Raw genomic sequence first — 17,947 nt, forward strand, 5'->3', positions numbered from 1 at the left:
CCACTGGTGCTGGGCCACAATAAAAGATGCAAGGGTTTTCAATTTGTTTTTACAAAATACAAAACTATTACTCTCAAGCTTAACAAATAGCAATAAATAGGTGAGCCATATTATTCATAACCTTAGATTCATAGCTTTTTTAAAAGGAACACATTGGAAAAATAAGGGAAAAAGAGGCAAACCTGTAAGTTAATTATGAAAACAGAACACAAAGAAGAGATAAAGTGTGCTCTCTCTAGCCCCATCTTGCCCCCGGGACTTAGAGGGTTGACAGGACTTCACGGGCGCTGGGAGGAGCTGCTGGTCTTGGCCGGAGCGCGGGCCCTGGCCGCTGCTCTGGCTCGGGCGCGCTCTTCCTCATCTCTCAGAGCCTCCTCATACTGGGTTGGGAAGGCGCTGGGGGCTGTATTATTGACTTTGGCCCAAAACTCCAAGACTTTCATTTTGCTGGTTTCACTGTAGGCTTTTGGGCCCCATAGGAATTCGTAGCATCCAGGATCACTGTCAGGCACCTGGCGGTACTCCAGGAACTTTTGCTGCACCAGATCTACGGTGATGAGCTTCCTGGGATCCCCGAAGATGAAGTGCCTCCTCTCAGCATAGACCCCCATCATATTCAGGAATTCCCACATCTCTTCTTCAGTGACACGGTTGCCGTTCAAGAAGATCACACCCAGTAGAGGCATCAGGAGTCCGTTCTTGGGAAGGCCCATGCCACCGTCGCTCAGACTCTCTTCAGTGGGAAGATCCAGTTTGCTGACAAGGATATAACAGTGACGAGTGGGGTCAACTTCCTTCAGGTCAAGGCCAAAAGCCAGCTCCATGCGCTCACTGGCTCTCTGGAGGATTTCAGGAAAGTGCATCTTGTACCTTTTGTTGATAACCTTTAGTATTTCTTCCTTTGTAATGGGCTCTTTCATTTTATACTTGTGCAACAGAACCTGCACTAACATGCTTACTTTATTGGCCAGAGGATCTTCTCTATAGCTCTCTGAAGAGGGCGGGGCCCTGGAAGAACTTGACCTTTCCTTCCTTTGGCTCTTGGCACTTTCACCAGAACTCATGCAGGAAATGGTTGCAGCAGAAGTGGAGGCCAGGACTCTCTGAGACTTCTGGGAAGTGCCTGCAGCAGAGGAGCTGGGGGGTGTACCCTTTGACATAAGCGAGGGGGGTGCGGGAGACTCTTCTTCCCCTCCTGCAGTGGCCTGAGCATCCCTGTGACCCTGGTCTTTACTTTGGGCTTGGTGGCGCTTCTCACGGGCACGAAGCTTACTCTTCTTACCACGAGGCATGACTGTTGTTAGGGGCAGAAGGCAGAAGTGTGACAGGGAGGCACGTGACACAATCACCTGGAGGAGGATAAGAGGATGTGAGTCCCTTGCACAGGTAGATGCCATGGTGGGTTTAAGAATGTCCCTCTGGAGCAGCCTGTGGAAAGGCCTAGTAAGGAAGGAACTGAAAACTCTCTAGCTCGAACATAGTGAGGCAGGCTGGAAGAGACATGTAATTATATTAAGGAATTTTGATTTCACTCTAAGGATACTTGAGAGCCAGAAGAAATTTTGAGAAGGAGATTTTATAAAGATTGGAGAATTAGGGAAATGAATCAGGTGACGGTCATTGTAATCCAGCAATGGATAATTGTTGATGAGGAAAGAGGAATGGCAGTGGCATTGCTCTAGTGGGTAGGACTTTGAGATCATTAGGGGATAGTGGAATCCAAGATAACTTTTGGGAAAACTGGGCAAATGATGGAGTCATATAGCAATTGAAAAGAGCAACAGAGAATTACCTAGCTGTTGTGTATAATTTATATAAAATTAAGTATGAAAACAGCAAAAGACCACTGGGGGGGGGGGAGAATGCCTCTTTTAAGGTATACGCAGGACACTGTGGTAGGACTCCACAGGGGTCTTATTCTCCTGGCCAGGCTGTCCCCTGAGGACCCTGTGGAGGTGTTAGAGTGCACTTCAGGCTGGAAGCTTATGAGCAGAAGTCAGCCACACAGCTCTGCCAGGACCTCCCAGAGCTGGGAAGAGGGGAGCACTGGCTATGCATCAGTTCATGTTTGGGGTCTCCCCTTTTATACCTGACTAGTCCTAGAAGTCCACCATCCACTGGCTGGAGTTTGTTCCCCACAGACCAAGATCCTCACATTCTGGGTGAGAAAGTCAGGGTGAGGTACATCTGGGTAAGAGTATATGGGACCTCCAAGGACTAACTGCCGAGGCTGTATAGGGTCTGCAAGGTCTAACAGCAGGGACGGGACTATTTGGGACCCCAATGACAAGTATCAAAGCCTGGGATTCCTCCTTCTATTGATCTGGGTTGGTCAGCCTCAAAATGGAATTCACTTCCTTTGGTCACTAGAGAGGAAGTACGGGAACACTGAATCTGGCGATGGGTGCCTGGTGCTCCCAGTCCTGGTCCCTCCTTCTTTTGTAAGAGAGGTCCCCTCTTTAGTATTCAGGGTCTCACCAGGACTACAGTTGGGGTCCAGGTTTCCTTCTTCAACAGAACTGTGGCCGCCGTGCTTAGACTAAAGCCCTCCCGTCCGTGGTGCCATCCACACATAAATAAGCCCAATTGTACTGGGGCTTCCCACTGCTAACGGTAGGGCAGGATTTTGTGGCGCTCCCTTGCTGATGGGCAGGATGTTCACATTCAGTTCACGTTGCGGGTCCTTGTCTGGATACCTGACCACTCCTTGAATTCTACTCTCCACCAGCCATACACCAAGTTCCTCAGCTTCCTGAACCTTCTAAGGCGGAAGTCAGTGAGCCACATCCGGCCAAGGCTGCTAGGGGGTCACAAAGGGCTGTCAGCAGGGACAGTTCTATGGAATCGCAAACATAACAATCCAAGCCCGGGGGTCCTCTCTCCACTGACTTGAGTCCACCAATCGCACACCCTCCCTGAATTCCTAGAAGGGAAAGTCAGGTTCATCACCTGTGGCTACGCCTGACTCGACCTCCCACGCCTGTGGGCTGGGGCGGCGCCCTGAGCCACCTTATCTCTTGCAGACAGGTCTTCTATTTAGTATTAAGAGTCCTCACATCACTCCTGGTAGGGCCGGAACTCCTCCCTCTGCATAACTAGGCTGTTCTCTTTCTAACGACACCGTCCACTGCTAGCACCCTCCCGGCAGAAATGGGGAGCCCCTGGGCGGAGCACTGTTTGACTGAGACTAGGCACAGAGTGCAGGGACAGTGTGATCCTCTCTGCTGGTACGGTTCCTTCATATCACTGGTTCCTTTCGCTCTGAAGCATTGGGGCCCACTTCCACTAGACCAAGGCTTTCTTCTCCCTGTAAATGAGGGGGTCCTCAACCTGACAACTGTGCCTGGACCTCTCAAGTCAGGAGGAGGAGGCAGAATTTTGTACCGTCTCCTCTGTTTGAGTGCGGGTAATTCTTTCATTCTTCCCTAAAAATGCATCACCTTGACACCTGACTAGTTCCAGACTCCACTCTTGGAGGACCTGAGGCTGCACCCCTGAGATAAAGGCCCTCACCCTCTGGGACTACAGAATAAAAAGTCAGTGTGAGCCAGATCCAGCCACAACTGTTGAAGGCCCCCACTGGTGGACAGCCGGGGGTGGGACTCCATAGGACCCCATTGTTCTGATTGGGTCCTTCCCCCGTTCCTCATCAAGTCCTCACCTCCAAGTCTATCAGAGGCTTCCACTCCTCCCTTTACTGACCCCAGGTCACCTTCCTTAGACCAAGGCCTTCTGTTCCTGAGAACCCTGAAGGATAATTGAGGGGATGCTCAGCCTCACAGGCCTGCCTGGGACTTGATACGTCTTGGACAAGCCATAGGCTAGTCTCTGAAGGTAGTCTACATTCTGGAACGTTGGTCTTCCCAGTACTCCTTCCTACATGGGGGGGGTCCTCATTTTCACTCCTGTCTCTTTCATTGAAGGCTTCCAGGGAAATGCCATATCCCTTCAAACTGTTGAGCATTTTTCCCACTATAAACTCTGCAGAAAATTCTCCCTTGTCCTGGAGTTATGAGAGATGAGGAAGTTGTAGTCCAAGGCAAGAGGCCCAGGACAGGTGGTGGGCTGCCAGAGAAAAAGTTAGCTGACCTCGTCCTTCTCTTCACCAACCAGACTTGGCCTTGTACATTACTTCGGTTCTAATACATTGACAAGGCAGAGGTGGAGACCCATGATTTTGTGAACCCCTATCTTTTCAGGTGAACTGACATTGCATATGTAGTTGATCAGGTGGTCACCAAATACTATCTTTTTTTCTTCATTCATACTCTTTATTTATATTCGTATTTATGTTGTTCTGGCTTTGTATTCCAATCCAGTAGTTAGTACCCATTTTTCTTTTTACTCCCTGAGATACATTTTACAGTAGAGAGAAGAGAAATGAATTCAAGAGATACAAGGCTAGGATGAGCTGGATAGTGTGGTAGTAGTTTTGTTTTAAATAAGCCATTTTGGGGACTGTACATGAGAAAATTTACTTTTGTCTCTGAATGTATTTTATCAGAATATTCCCTAATTAAAATTAACCCTTATGCTGTGGACTGAATGTTTGTGGCTCCCCCATTCATATGTTGAAATCCTAGCTCCCAAGGTGATGGTATTAGGAGGTGGGGCTTTTCGGAGGCGATTAGTTCATGAGGGTGGGGTCCTCATGAATGGGATTAGTGCCCTTATAAAAGTAGCCCAGAGAGCTTCCTTGTCCCTTCTACTGTGTGAGACACGGTGAGAAGGTGTCATCTCTGAACCAGGAAGTGGGCTCTTCCTATACCTTGATCCTGGATTTCCCAGCATCCAGAAATGTGAGAAATAAATATTTTTGTTTATAAGCTACCCAGTCAATGGTATTTTTTTTTATAGTAGCCTGAACAGACTAAGACACTTGACCACCGACAGTGATTGATGTACATTAAGGAGCTCTCAGAAGGCTCACCTGTCTGCCATTATAGGTTGGGGAGCTGTGGTTACTTTCATTCATATCTGGAGGAGACAATTTTTTAATAATGGTGAATTATGTCAGCATTACCTGGTGTTGCTAGTTAGGGTGTTTCCTACAGTTTGGACAGCTGCCTCTTACAGGCACTGACCTCTATTCAGATGCTTGCACCTTATAAACCCGCCCAAGATGCTCACCAGCCCACAGCATGGTAGAAGGGAATCCATGTCCAGTTGGAAGATTAGTGCTGGCATAGGCATGCATTTTCATTGTTGATGAGTGACTCTGTACTACAAATGGAAACTGTTTTTGACAATCCTATTCTGAATGATAAGTAATGTAAATATCAATATATGCCTAAAAGGCATACTTGATAATTTGTCATTGAATACCTTTCTATGAACCATGAGAATGGCTTATTTATTCAAAAGTTAAATACATATTTTAAAAATTTAAACAAAACTCTAGTGTTCTGAGGAATCACCTCGGGTGCTTGTTTTAAGATGCAGATTTTTAAGTCACATCCCCAGATGTTCCAAGTAAATAAGAAATTGGGTAAATCTGTATTTTGCAACAAGCAGCCTGGGTGATTCTGATGTAGATGGCTCCAGAACTAAGGAACTGTAGGGCATATGACCACAGACTACATTCATGCAGCAGATATATCTTTATTGAACACTGAATACATGCATCTGTCCATTTCATAAATTATGCTTTATTATATTAAGAAATAAAACACATTTATCATCTATGACTTGAATATTCAGCTCACAACACTGGATTTGACTTACTGTGCAAACCATGCACAATGTGGTAGAAGCACTGGAAACAGTTCTTGAAAAATAAGTATACATTCAATGAGCACACTTCATAGATAGAATTTTAGATGGTCACACAGTTAAGTTTGCACATTTAAAAAGGATCTGAATCATTCATATTAATATTGTGAATTTCTTATAAATTATTCATTAATGTAAGTTGTCTAGGCAAAGCCAAGCCATGACATTATTTATACTAAGTACCACACCTGGAAATTGTTCTGAGTTATTTAACACAGAGCACATTTTTAATGCAATAAATATTTACAGTTAACAAGTACAATGATAATTTACAAAATATGTGTCTAATATTTAAAACAAAACAGAGCATGACATTAAACAACTTCGTGCCATATATTTTTACAACTCAATAAATTGATTATTTCAACAAATTTTATTACCTACAACCCTGCTGACTTGGATGCAAGAAAGGTCATGTTTGAGTCAGTTAAGCCAGGTTACAGAAAAAAACGTTTTTGAAGAAAATCAGCTTTACTTTCTTAATGTTGTACATTATCAATAGCTAAAACTGAAGCAAAGTAATGAAAAAATTTGGATTCACAATAGGCCCAAATTGTATGATGTACCTTGAACACTGAAATCCTGACTTATACAAAATTTTCAAGCTTGTCTGGGAATTAGAGGTGCTGAATGTGTGAAGTTTTACTGTCCATTGACATGATCCTTGTAAAAGACCATAAAATTATGTGAGCCCTTCCATGTCATTATATAGCTCTGGGAATAAATTTTAAATTGGGGGGGAAAAGGAAAATAATCTTATCTTCTAGAACATGAGTACTGAGAGGGCAGAGAGATGGTGGTGTTTATGATGGGGCACTCAAACCTGAGCTCATGACTTGGTCCCTTAGTCCAGGAGAGATTCTTCTACTAGAGGCTATTCAGGTAGCCTGGGTCTCTAGGCGCTGGGAAACCATCCACTGTCATATCTTACTCTTTTGTGGGGGATGTCTCCACCTCTTCTTTACCTCTTTTCTCCAACTAATCCTGATTCAAAGGACGTTTGGATTGACTATTCTCACTTGGGTCCTCTCTAAACAAGGTTTTTTTCTCCTTAGTTAATCACAAGGGTAGTCGGGGGGGACTTTTCCCCAGGGCTTCCGGTTGCCATGAAATTGTGTCTCTGGAGGCAACTGAGCTAAAAGATTTCCTTGCCCACCTACTTCGTGCCTCATTTCAGCCTCTGCCTTCAGTGAGTCCTTAACTTAGGTGTTTAGAAACATCTTTGATGCTCTTTGTGTATATTCTTGGACTTTATCTCTAGTTCAAGCCTTAGGACAAAATCTGAGTAGGGAATGGGACTGTTAGGTACTATGAACTTAGTTTCTCACATGGGCTGAATTTGGGAAGCAATGCTGAATAACAGAATGGACTTAAGAGAGATCCAGGTCCACATTAATGCTCTGCCATTCAACTGTGGCATGTAACCTTGAGATCATGAAGTAACCTCGCTGAGCCTCAGCTTCATCATCTGAAAACTCTTCAAGGTGCTTGTGAGGATGAACAGCAATGTGCTTAGTACTGCATTTGGCATGTCATTGTTGCTTGGTGAAGTTGAGCCCCTTTCTTCCAGCACTTCTAGAGTCACAGAACTTCATTCAGGTTTCAGACAAATACCATGTGTTTTGTAGCTTGTGTTTTTGCTCCCAAGGATCCTGCCTTTCTTATCTTAGCCTTCCGCTTCATTATGACGCAAAATGCCGTTCCCACTAATATGCCTCTCCTGGGGCAACCGACAATGACACCGCTCACTCCTTTGTGCCAAGTTAAACAGGCTTGCTTTGGGGATGACAGACTATCCTGTAACTGGGAAAGCAATGATCAGTTGTATTCTTCAATATCACGGAATGAGCCATGAGAATGAATGCAATCAGATTAAGTTGAACCTTATGAAATCACCTTTTTGTAGGTCAAATATGGTCCAATACCTGCAGTTTCACATGTTTCATCCTTATAGTTTCATAGGCCTTTTAATCTAATAGTAGATGGTTACTAGTAAATGTCATTTACAAATTTTCATGGTCAGTGATGTAAAGCAGCTTTTAGGTCAGCAGGGAAGGCTTGGATTAGATGAGGCAATGAGTATAAAATTGCTTTATAGACCATGAACACTAGCTAAATGCAAAGTATTTTTTGAATTAGTTGTGGACGTGTAATATTTTAACCCAGGGGCTGTTAAACTTTTAAAAAATTTAGATAAGTTCCAGTAACTGTATTTTTATCATGAAGTTTCACAAGAGAAAAGTCTGTTCTCAGTGTGCTATTTGTTGATTGCTCTAGATATATTTAGCAGGAATATATCCAGAGGAATACATCCAGGTGAGGGCTGAGAGGAATGAGCATCTGGATACAGAATAAAGTAGAGCTTGTTAGGGCTTGGTTTCATTGAGTAGCTCACATTGAATAGCCTGACACCAGGAGAGTGAATAATTCCGTTGTTGTCAGCTGGTAATCCATTTTATGAAAATTCAGCCAAAAATTAGACAAATGTGCAAAATGTGTTCCATTCCTCCTTGGAACGCACAGCTAATTCTAAGCTGCTCTCTAACAATGGCTAACTCCTGGTGTGGATGTGAAGGGCCTAAATGACAAGAAAGTCTGTATCCCTCCCAACTCATCACAGCACAAGTGAATAAATACTATTCATTTCACTCTCATATAGCCAGGTTCTCAGGGCAATCATCTCTATTTGGCTTCTGGGAAAAGTGATTTAGCCACTTTTTAATTCACAGATTGAGGATGTCATTCAACATGTAGTCCCCAAACAAAGCTAATCTCTGTTACGGAAGCCATTTGGTGCATGAATTGACTTTGAAACCAATAACCAACTGCTACTTTTGGCATAAACGAAAACTTTATAACTTAAGTGTGCCCATGACCTATGGACAAGTTCATTTATTTTTGTTCAGTGTGCATTTTCATAAGCTGAGCTTGGTTCATGTGAGCAGCCTCTAAATTGTTTATTTACCTAAGGGTTCTCCATTCTTCAAGATGACACCAAATTGTTTATAGTGCAAAGTGGGAAACCCAGGACTTGTTAATGAGGCAGAAGGCCAGGTTCAGTGGGGGAGTGAGCGCAGCCAGAACAACAGGGTTTAGCCATCTCCATTTATGGGGAACCATCAAATCAACAACAGGGAGGAGCCTTGTCTTCGCCAATCTGGGAGGATCATCTTGCTGTGGAATATTGTTCCTGCCAGCCACTGCACCTTCCCTGCCAGCAGCAGCCATTGGTGGGAAGAGTGCTTTGTTTATTGCTTAATCTATCACTATTGAGCTGCCTGCCTCAGGGAGGCTCAATTTAAGATAGATTGAAAGGTAGTGTCTGTCAATTGAATAAACACAGATGGTTTTCCACAGCAAAAATTGATTTTTTTCCTTGCCAACGACATGAGCGCTAAACATGATTATCTTTGGAAGCCAGGCGTGAAATGTCTTAGTTCCAAGCCTCTGCCACACTCCACCCTAGAAGAGAGGTGATACCACATGAGAGTGTGGGTCTTTCTTACTGTAATTTTAGGTTCTTGAGGTGAAATAAAAATTTGACTTCCCTAGAGAAGGGCCCGGTTAAGTCAACCCCAATTAGCTTTGAGCCAATCCATCAGTTGATTCACACAATAGTTTTACCAGTCCTAGGTCACTGGCTGGCAAAGGCTCCTCCAACCCTTTCATTTAAGATTCTCAAAGAGGTTATAGGATTTGCCTAAGGACACAAAGCTAAACCTAGACTTCATTCTCCTCACTGTTTGGCCAAAAGCTGGAGAGGGGACCAGACACAACCCATGCCATGAAAGTAACTAAAGGGGACATTAAGGTGAGTCCTATTCCCAAAATGTCTTTGGAAGCAGGTAGATCAGAGATGCTTGAACAAGTTACGCTAGGTACCCAGAATGCTATACAACTTAACTGACTAGGAATGAAGTCACTTATACTCAAGAGTTTTGAAGAAAGCCAAGGGTAAAATTGTGGAGCAGTGGTTCAAGATAGCAAGTACATGGAGATTGAAGAAAGGTGAATAGGAAGAATACCCTTTGTATAATGAGATCGGGCAATGTTTTCTCATGTCTCTTTCAGCTCTAATTCCAAAACATAACAAGCTAATGAGATATTACTCATAAAAATTATTCCAGGGAGTCCCTGGAAGTTACAGAACAGTGCATCTCCTTCCATTCCATGAATGTGGAGTGGCAGTTGAAGGATTTTCCAAGAGAAGTTGTTGCAAGGGTAGCAGAAGTGGGGCAACTGTGAGCAGGTGGGCTCTATAAATGCTTTAAACACAGCACTAGAAGCAATGACAAGATCCAGAGGATTTTAGCAACAGAAGGGACCTTAGCACTGTCCTCTCATTCTAGAGATGACAAAATGAGTCTAGAGAAGGGATATTGATGGCCAAAGTCATTTAGCTAGAGACAGAGTTGGAATGTCAAGCTAAAGATCTTGGTTCTTTCAGAAGACACTACCTGTCTTTCCTTTGAAACTGTCCACTGTAATTGTGGCTTACCAGGAAAACACGTGTGTCCAGTATATAAGTGTACGCAGCAAACAGAAGTGAAGCAGTTTCACTCCAGCTGATGCCACTGTAAACACACATCTTTATAACTTAACTTCTAAAGCTCTGTAGACAGTGAGGGCTTCCTTGTATCAAGAGACAAAAATCTTTTAATATGTGTCATGTGCAAAAGAGAGCTGATTGTTCTATCTCACCTGGATAGGGAAAACTAGAACTAAAATGGTCTTAGCGTGTAAGGGATACACATTAGGGCAAATTTGCAGAATTTGGATTTATCATTAACCTGTTTGCAATCTGTCAAATTTGCCTGTCCTCTATTAAAAACAAACAAACAAACAAAACTTGATTCGGGTTTCTAAAGTAAGATAGTCAAATCCTTTTACTCACTTAGAAAAAGAAAAGTATTTAAGCCCATTATTTTTCTGCACATGGGCTGTTTTGTGAATACTCTTAAGTAGAAACTTAATATATCTGTAGCTGGTTTAATCAGTTCTTAAAGCTAAGCCCCCTGTAACTTTTTAATATATATTCAGATAGAAATACATATTATTGAAATTATATTAATTTCCCCCCACAGAGTATAGGTGAAGCATTTGTTAAATGTAAACATGTTTCTATTTTCAGTCAGATATGATTCTTTTTTTTCCTCCTATGAAGCTACTGCTTCAATGTAGCAGACAAGGACAGCAAAATCTAAGTACATTTGACTGAAAATCCTATATACCAAAAATAAACACTATAGTTTATGCACTTATAATGTTTGATGAATTGATAGCATGATCAATCTTTTTCTCCCAAAGAGGATTTCTCTTCTATGGTGGAACTTATTACAATTGAACAACAACAAAAGTAAATTCCATCAACTTAGAATTCAGAATGTGAGATACTACTCCACAGCCACACATAGATCTTTACACACATGTCTATGTGTTTGGTTGTGTTTTTTGCCTTAAAATGATGTCTCCAGTGTTTCTCCTATGTCTTCAGTAATGTTCAACACTTGGATTTGTCTTGAACCAGCTTCTAGTGTTATCAGTTTGGAGACTGTCCTTCATATATGGAACTCTTTCATAGGGTTGACTTTTCATATTATGAGTGTCAAAAAAGTTTCTTGCTTTGTGGTTATAAATATTCCTGAAATATGACTCAAATAACATTTTTAAAGCACTAGCTCCTGCTTAAAGAAATGACAAGGTGAAGTCTTTCATGGAGTGGACATTCAATGTATAATTTCTCTGCTATATAAATTTGGTTCTTCATATAGTTTCTTGACTTAATTGACCTGTAATTAGGGCTTGATGCTTAAAATAATAATTTTCTATTTGGTCCCTTTTCTTAAAAAAGTAAAGTTTGCTCTACTTCAGAAGTATTCACAAGTTGAAATGGAAAAGATAAGCCTTGATGGGTCTTTCAAACACAATAGTAATCCATTTAGGCCTCTCCCCAGCCCACCTATACCACTCCTGAGCTTTAAAAGGGTTTTTAGAGACAACAACAGATTCGAGGGTTCTTTACCAGCCATAAAGCAAAACCAAGGGTTCCCAGGGGGGCAGGGTCAAGAGTCAGTCTAGGCGTACCCCTCGTGACAGATGTTTCCATTGATAAGGCTGAAGGTGGCCGCAGAGGGGTTGGTACTCTTGAAGGAGGTCATGCAGGTGGTACTTCTGCCAGTGCTGTGAGACCGGGTCAATAGGCCAGGCCGGCAACATAGGAGCTGGGTGTTGAACTGCTTCCTAAAACTCTTGCTCAGCAGGTAGAGGGCAAAAGGGTTGACACAGGAGTTGGTGAAGGCCAGGAGGCGGGCGCAGATACTGGTGACAAAGTGGAGCATGGAGGTGTCCACCTTGGAGTAGTGGTAGGAACGGTACAGGTAGATGACATGGTTGGGAAGCCAGCAGAAGGCAAAGAGGCCCACAAACACCAGCACTGTCTTGGCAAGGCGCTTCCGGGATTCAATCTGAGGAAAGAGTCACACACAGAGAGGATAGAGGGACCAAGGGACAGTGTGGGAGGATTGCCGAGAGACAAAAAGACAGAGAAAAAGAATTAGGGAAAGAGACAAGCTCATAAAGGCATGGAAAAAGAGTTCAATAGGAGAAAGGGGACAAGAGAGATTCAGATAAATGAGAGAAAAGCAACAGAAACAGACAGAAAAAGAAAAAAAGTCAGAAACACAGAAATGGAAATACCAGGAAGCAGAAATACATGAGGTAGAATACAGTTAGACCATGCCACTAAGAACAGATCTTTAAGCAAAGTTGATTACATGCTTGAATGGACTGCACACTGAAATTCTAGTAAGTGCTCTGTTTTTTTCTCAGGAGGGCATTAGTACAGTTTATCAGCTATATGACTTCATGTCTTTCTCCACAGTTAGAAATTTCTTATTCCCTCTGATGCTCAAAAAACCAATCAGTTTTGTTTCTCCTCAATGGCCAAACCAAGATAATTTGCTATTATTATTATTCTCAAGTTATTTCTGGACTATACTATCCAGGAAGGTTCTTAGGCGAAGTGGGCCAAACATCTCCTTTGGCTCCCTACTCCCTCTGCTATTGCAAGGGGAAGCATTTTTCTCATTAAAGAATTTGGGATACAATATACATTCACTATTGGGAGGTCTTTCAAGTAGGGAGAGAGTTTCACTAAGAACTGTCACTCTCCCCTTACAATTAAGGCCTCCCCCTCCCCCCAAAAAGAACTATAAAGGGTGAATGAAGCCTCCAACTGAGTCAGCTATACATTGAAATGGATGGGGCATCTTTATGCTTCTCCATCATTAATACATAATCCACATTTAGGCTAGGAGGCAAGAACTGACAAAGAGGAGAAAACCAGAGCCCCTGGTTTCTACAATTCTTACCTCAAGGATGAAATTATAGTGGGTTTCATGGATGAGCAAGGGAGTCTAGCACATAGGGCATCCTGCATTCTGGGCAGTCTAGGGTGTACCATGCATAAAGGAATTGAAGCTCACAGAAGGTAAGTCACAAAACCTGGATTTGAACCTCAATCAGTGTGAGCCTGTCTTAATCAAACCACTTCTTTTTCCCCATGTGGAAATCCTCTTCCTATCCAAACAATGTGATTGGAATTTAAAGAAGTCACATCCCCCTGAGCCTCAATATTTTATTTTTTTAAATGACAACAACAACATGACAACACTTTTTCAGATATTTCTCAAAAAGAAACCCATACTCCAAATCCTTCAGGTTTTCAACACCTCCCTAGCTTAGGTCTTTAATAAGAGAACATGATTACAGAGAGCACCTGAATTCCTGGGTTTCTGTGGCTAGGAGTTTCCATTTACTATCTGGACGCAGATCACCCACCTCCTCTAATTGCAGAATCAGGTGACATGACCATGTAAATACTGCATTTGTCAGTGGAGTCCAACATAAATACAAGGGATCAAATCCCTAAGGAGGAAATGAACCAATCCTAAGCACCTACCTGCTTCTTGACATGTATATTCCCTTCCACAGGCAGATTGTAAGCACTCTGGATCAGATTCTTGGCAATGAAGTAGTAATAGACAGAAATGATCGACAGTGGGATGATGTAGAAGATCAGAAAGGAAGCCATGGAGTGGATTTTGGGGTGCAGCTCATTAGAGTGTGGGTACGGGGCACAGCTGATGAAGGTCTGATTGGTGCTTTCCTCATGGAAAGGATGTAGATCAGAAAACACAGCTTCTGGGATGGCCAGAAGCATGGAGATGATCCAGATCAATGCAGCTTTGAGGCAGATCTTCATCAGGGCATGAGAGGTCTGGATATCCATTGGCCGGACAATGGCTTTGTACCTGGGGCAAGAATGAGGAAATGTTTTGTGTAAGTTGCCTAATATCAACAAGGGAGGCACTGGGCGGATTATCTAAGGAGGTGCTCACTCTCAGGTTCATGCAAGTGCAGACTCAGAACACAACCCTGACAGCGAGTGGTTACTTAGATGTTGCACGCCAAGTACCTCACTCACCTTATTCTAGTCCCGGCCCTGAAGGATGCCTTCCCCTTTCCCCAGCAGTAACATTCTGCCCACATTCTCTCTTGATTTTAAGATTAATTCTAAGGAAAGATAAAGCTCCTTTCAGTTTTCTTCTTAAATCATAGGAATTAATAACAAAGCATGTTTAAAGGACACAGGGACAATAAGGTTGGCTCTTTTTTTTTTTGGCAAAGTCTTCATTTTGAGTATTCAAATGCAGTGTAGGGAAGGTTAATCATTGACTATTTACATATATGCCTTTGTTTTCTTTTCAAAGGATATAGAATGAATAGTCTGCTGAAAAAGTTACACATAAGAGCATCCCTGTAATTATCAAATTAATCTTTCCCCAGCCCTCCTACTTTCTTTTGGCCTCATCTTGTAGTACTTAGGTCCTTCCTGGTTCCTGTGCCACATGTGCCCTTGTCTTGGATCAAGTGTCTTGGAAGCAGACACTGAGATGAAGTCAAGAGGACTAAGAGTTTATTGGGGAGTAATACCTGTGAAAGGAAAAGGGGAAGGAAGCAGGATTAGGCAGAGAGAGCTATCAGACCCTGATGTAGACCCGACAAGGTCTATACCAGTCAAGGTGACAAAGCATCGTAGCTTGCCTGGAGATTTCCCAGGTTTAGCACTGAAAATCCTACATCCTGGGAAATCTCAGAGTCCCAGCAAACTGAAACTGCTGGCCACCCCACACCAGCTCAGTGGGAAGCTCGGGAGCAAAGATTGCCCAGTGGAGGAGTCCTGTCTTGGGTAGAAATAGCCAGGCCCTTGTATCACCTCTTTCCTTAGCCATCAGCTGAGGTCACACTCTTTTGGGCCACCCAAAAAGAATGTGACGTCAGTTACTACCTGGTTCAGTCACTGGGCGGGAACTGTCCAAGAAGAGCATGACCATAGCTTGAAAGCTGAAGTGGATCCTGAAGGAGCTGACAGCTACAGGCTGTTAGCTAACCACAGTCCCTGCAGCTGGATGATGAGTCATTTCTTCAGGGGAAGCCTGAGCCGGACATCTCCATATCTGACACTACTCCCCATAAAATGCCTGACTAGGGGAACAGAACATCTAATATAGGAGATCAGAGTGTCTGCAAGTTCATTATTTCTGTGAACCTAAGTCACATTCTCCAAACAGCTTTATCAGACACAGAAGCAATTGTATTTATTGTTGTCTCTCTGATTTCTTTATCTAGCTCTCTGTCCCCAGCTCAAGAGAGGGCTAGTATCTATTGGACATTCCCAGCACTCCAGAACAACACCATAGTCCTGCTTCAGTGTACCTGGGTTTGCTTTCCACCCATAGTTTGTATTAGTTCATTTTAAACAGTGATAAGAAACATAAAAATTTCAAAGAATTTTCCATCTTCCCCCTGAACTTTCTCTAGTGACTTCAAACATTTTTATTCCTAGTTTAAAATGTAAGTAAGCAAGGTAAATTGAGAAAAAAGAGAAAGAATGACGCAAAAATGAGTTAGTGTTAGTGGCTTCTGTTCTTTATCAACAAGAGTCTTATCTAGAACAATTAGTCATGGTGGTCACTTAAAGTTATCAGACTTATTTCCAGCATCATTTTGCATAGATCATCTCCTACTTGGGGCCCTTTGAAAGAATGAGCTGTTGTATTTGAGAGATAAACTAGTCTGTATCCTGTTTCTAAATTCTCCACCCCTTTTCTGTCTCCCTCTTTTCTTCATGCCCGATCCCAGAGTCTCCATTCATCTGAATCCTACCCTTCCAAATTCCAGCTTATAAGTATCATCTTGATACAGCTTTTGCTGGCCAATGTGGACCCCAGTAATTCCCATTCTTTCTCCTAACCTGTTTAATTTTATGACAGGATTATTGACTCTTCTCATTTCATGCTTACTGTGCATTGAATTGTTTTCTAGCTTTCCATGGGTATGTCTTTTCTACCTGACTTTCTCATAAGTTTCCTGAAGTCAGAAACTTACATCTTCTCTTCGTTTCTTTCTGTATCTTTAAAACCTTCCAGGTCCCTTGTCCTGCATACCACTTATTTCAAAGTAGAGGCTCAGCAAATACTTATTGATTAATTGGTCAATAATATGTGACTTGCAGATATGTCTCATTTTCAACTCCTCATAAATGAGAGAGGACAGATCCACTTTTTACATATTTAGTAAGCATCATTCTTCCATAGTGTGACAAATTTACTCCTCTGATAATATGAGGCTCATGACAATTGCTTCCCACTTCTGAAAACATCTGTGCTTCATTTTTTAAATGCAAACATTGAAAAGGTCAAAAATGTTCTCTGCAACAAGATTAATGTATGAAAGCTATTCTTGGCAAGTAGAAGTAGCTGACTCCCACACCCACAGTTGGAAGGAAACCTTTGCCCAGAGAAAGGTATGTCTTTTATTCAAATATGAGCAGTTTGTTTATTTTTAAGGATCTAGTATTTCAGCCTTATTTGTCCATAATCACCTTCTGAAGTCTGTAGGGATTGTTGAACAACAATATATTTTATTATTATTTGTTAATCCTCTTCCAAGGATTTTTTTCCCATTGCTTTCAATGTGAGAGAGACACATTGATTAGTTGCCTCCCTCATGATCCCCGACTGGGCCAAAGATGGAGCCTGCAACCAAGGTACACGCCCTTGACTGGAGCTGAACCTGAGACCTTTCAGTCCATGGGCCCATGCCCTAACCATTGAGCCAAACCGGCCAGGGCAACAACAATATTTTTTAAATGTCCATTACAATCCTGATGCACACTATCTAGAGAGGACTGAGGTGAAAAGAAAATGAAATGAACTAAATGCTCTCTGGCGTAACTGACACAGTATCAGCATTTAAATTAGAATTTTAATACCTAATAACAATTGACGAGACTATTAAACATAGTTTTTATTTTCTCCTGAGAATAACACTAAGAACTTTTCTGAAGAAATGTAAGGCAATTATTAGCTGGCTTGTAAAATGACTATAATCCTGAGCAATGGAATCTCATCTCCCTTTGTGCCATTACTCTTCAAATGGAGACCTTGCTGGCCCTGGGTACCCATGCGATCATTATCTTTAAGCATGTAACAGATTACAGTCATCCTTTTCTCTTCTTCACTCCAGACCAAATAACTACAATGCTTTTTTTCACTTCTTAAAATCCTCTAGTTTCCTCTGGGCTCTAATGTGGACTTGGGAGCATACAGATCTGATTCTTAATGGTGATGCTACCAACTAGACTTATGGTCTTGAACAAATCACAGACTCTGCAACTCAGTATGCTCTTCCCTAAACAACAGATTATTCCTGAAACCAATGAAGGAGAGGTTTTAGGGAACATGACATTCACATAGTCTCAAAAAGTCTCCCTAAAGATGACTATCTAATTGCAAAGATGGAAATGTACCTTTAAGATGGGGAAATCCGGAGGTCATCCTTTTAATCAAGTGGTCAAACCCAGGGTGAACTTCTCCATTAGCCAGAGTAGGCACAAAGTCTGGGGCCCATGATATATTTAGGGGCTCAGGAAAATGTTTTCTTTTAAAATCAGAAGAAAAATGAATATAATCCACCTTGAATTATATTAGTCCCTGTGCCAAAACAATTATAAAATATAATTTTTAATATTTTTTATGGAGGAAAGTTCCCATGAAAGTAAAAGTGCCAATGGCCCATGAAATTCATAAAGTGGCCCTGATCAAATCAAGCA

At 42.2% G+C, this 17,947-nt stretch overlaps 2 protein-coding genes across 2 annotated transcripts in view; both read right to left on the reverse strand.

Annotated features, from left to right (window-relative positions):
- Positions 1-278: 278 nt before the first annotated feature.
- On the reverse strand, positions 279-1,292 carry MAGEB17 (MAGE family member B17). Its single transcript, XM_016202925.2, has one exon. The coding sequence runs from the start codon at positions 1,290-1,292 to the stop codon at positions 279-281; it is 1,014 nt and encodes a 337-aa protein (XP_016058411.2).
- Positions 1,293-11,548: 10,256 nt separating this feature from the next.
- GRPR (gastrin releasing peptide receptor) overlaps positions 11,549-17,947 on the reverse strand; it is a 29,144-nt gene continuing 22,745 nt past the window's right edge. Inside the window, exons 2-3 of the mRNA XM_016202974.2 lie at positions 13,733-14,084; positions 11,549-12,236 (exon numbers count right to left, since the gene is read on the reverse strand). Of these exons, the coding sequence (XP_016058460.1) occupies positions 11,847-12,236; positions 13,733-14,084 (742 nt within the window). The 3' untranslated portion in view covers positions 11,549-11,846. The remainder of the gene's footprint in view (positions 12,237-13,732; positions 14,085-17,947) is intronic.

Source organism: Miniopterus natalensis, chromosome X, assembly GCF_054644295.1.
Source record: "Miniopterus natalensis isolate mMinNat1 chromosome X, mMinNat1.hap1, whole genome shotgun sequence".
NCBI classification, from domain to species: Eukaryota; Metazoa; Chordata; class Mammalia; order Chiroptera; family Miniopteridae; genus Miniopterus; species Miniopterus natalensis.

Coding starts and splice junctions, on each gene's coding strand:
- MAGEB17 (XM_016202925.2), bottom strand. CDS start 1,292: ATGCCTCGTGGTAAGAAGAGTAAGCTTCGTGCCCGTGAGAAGCGCCAC.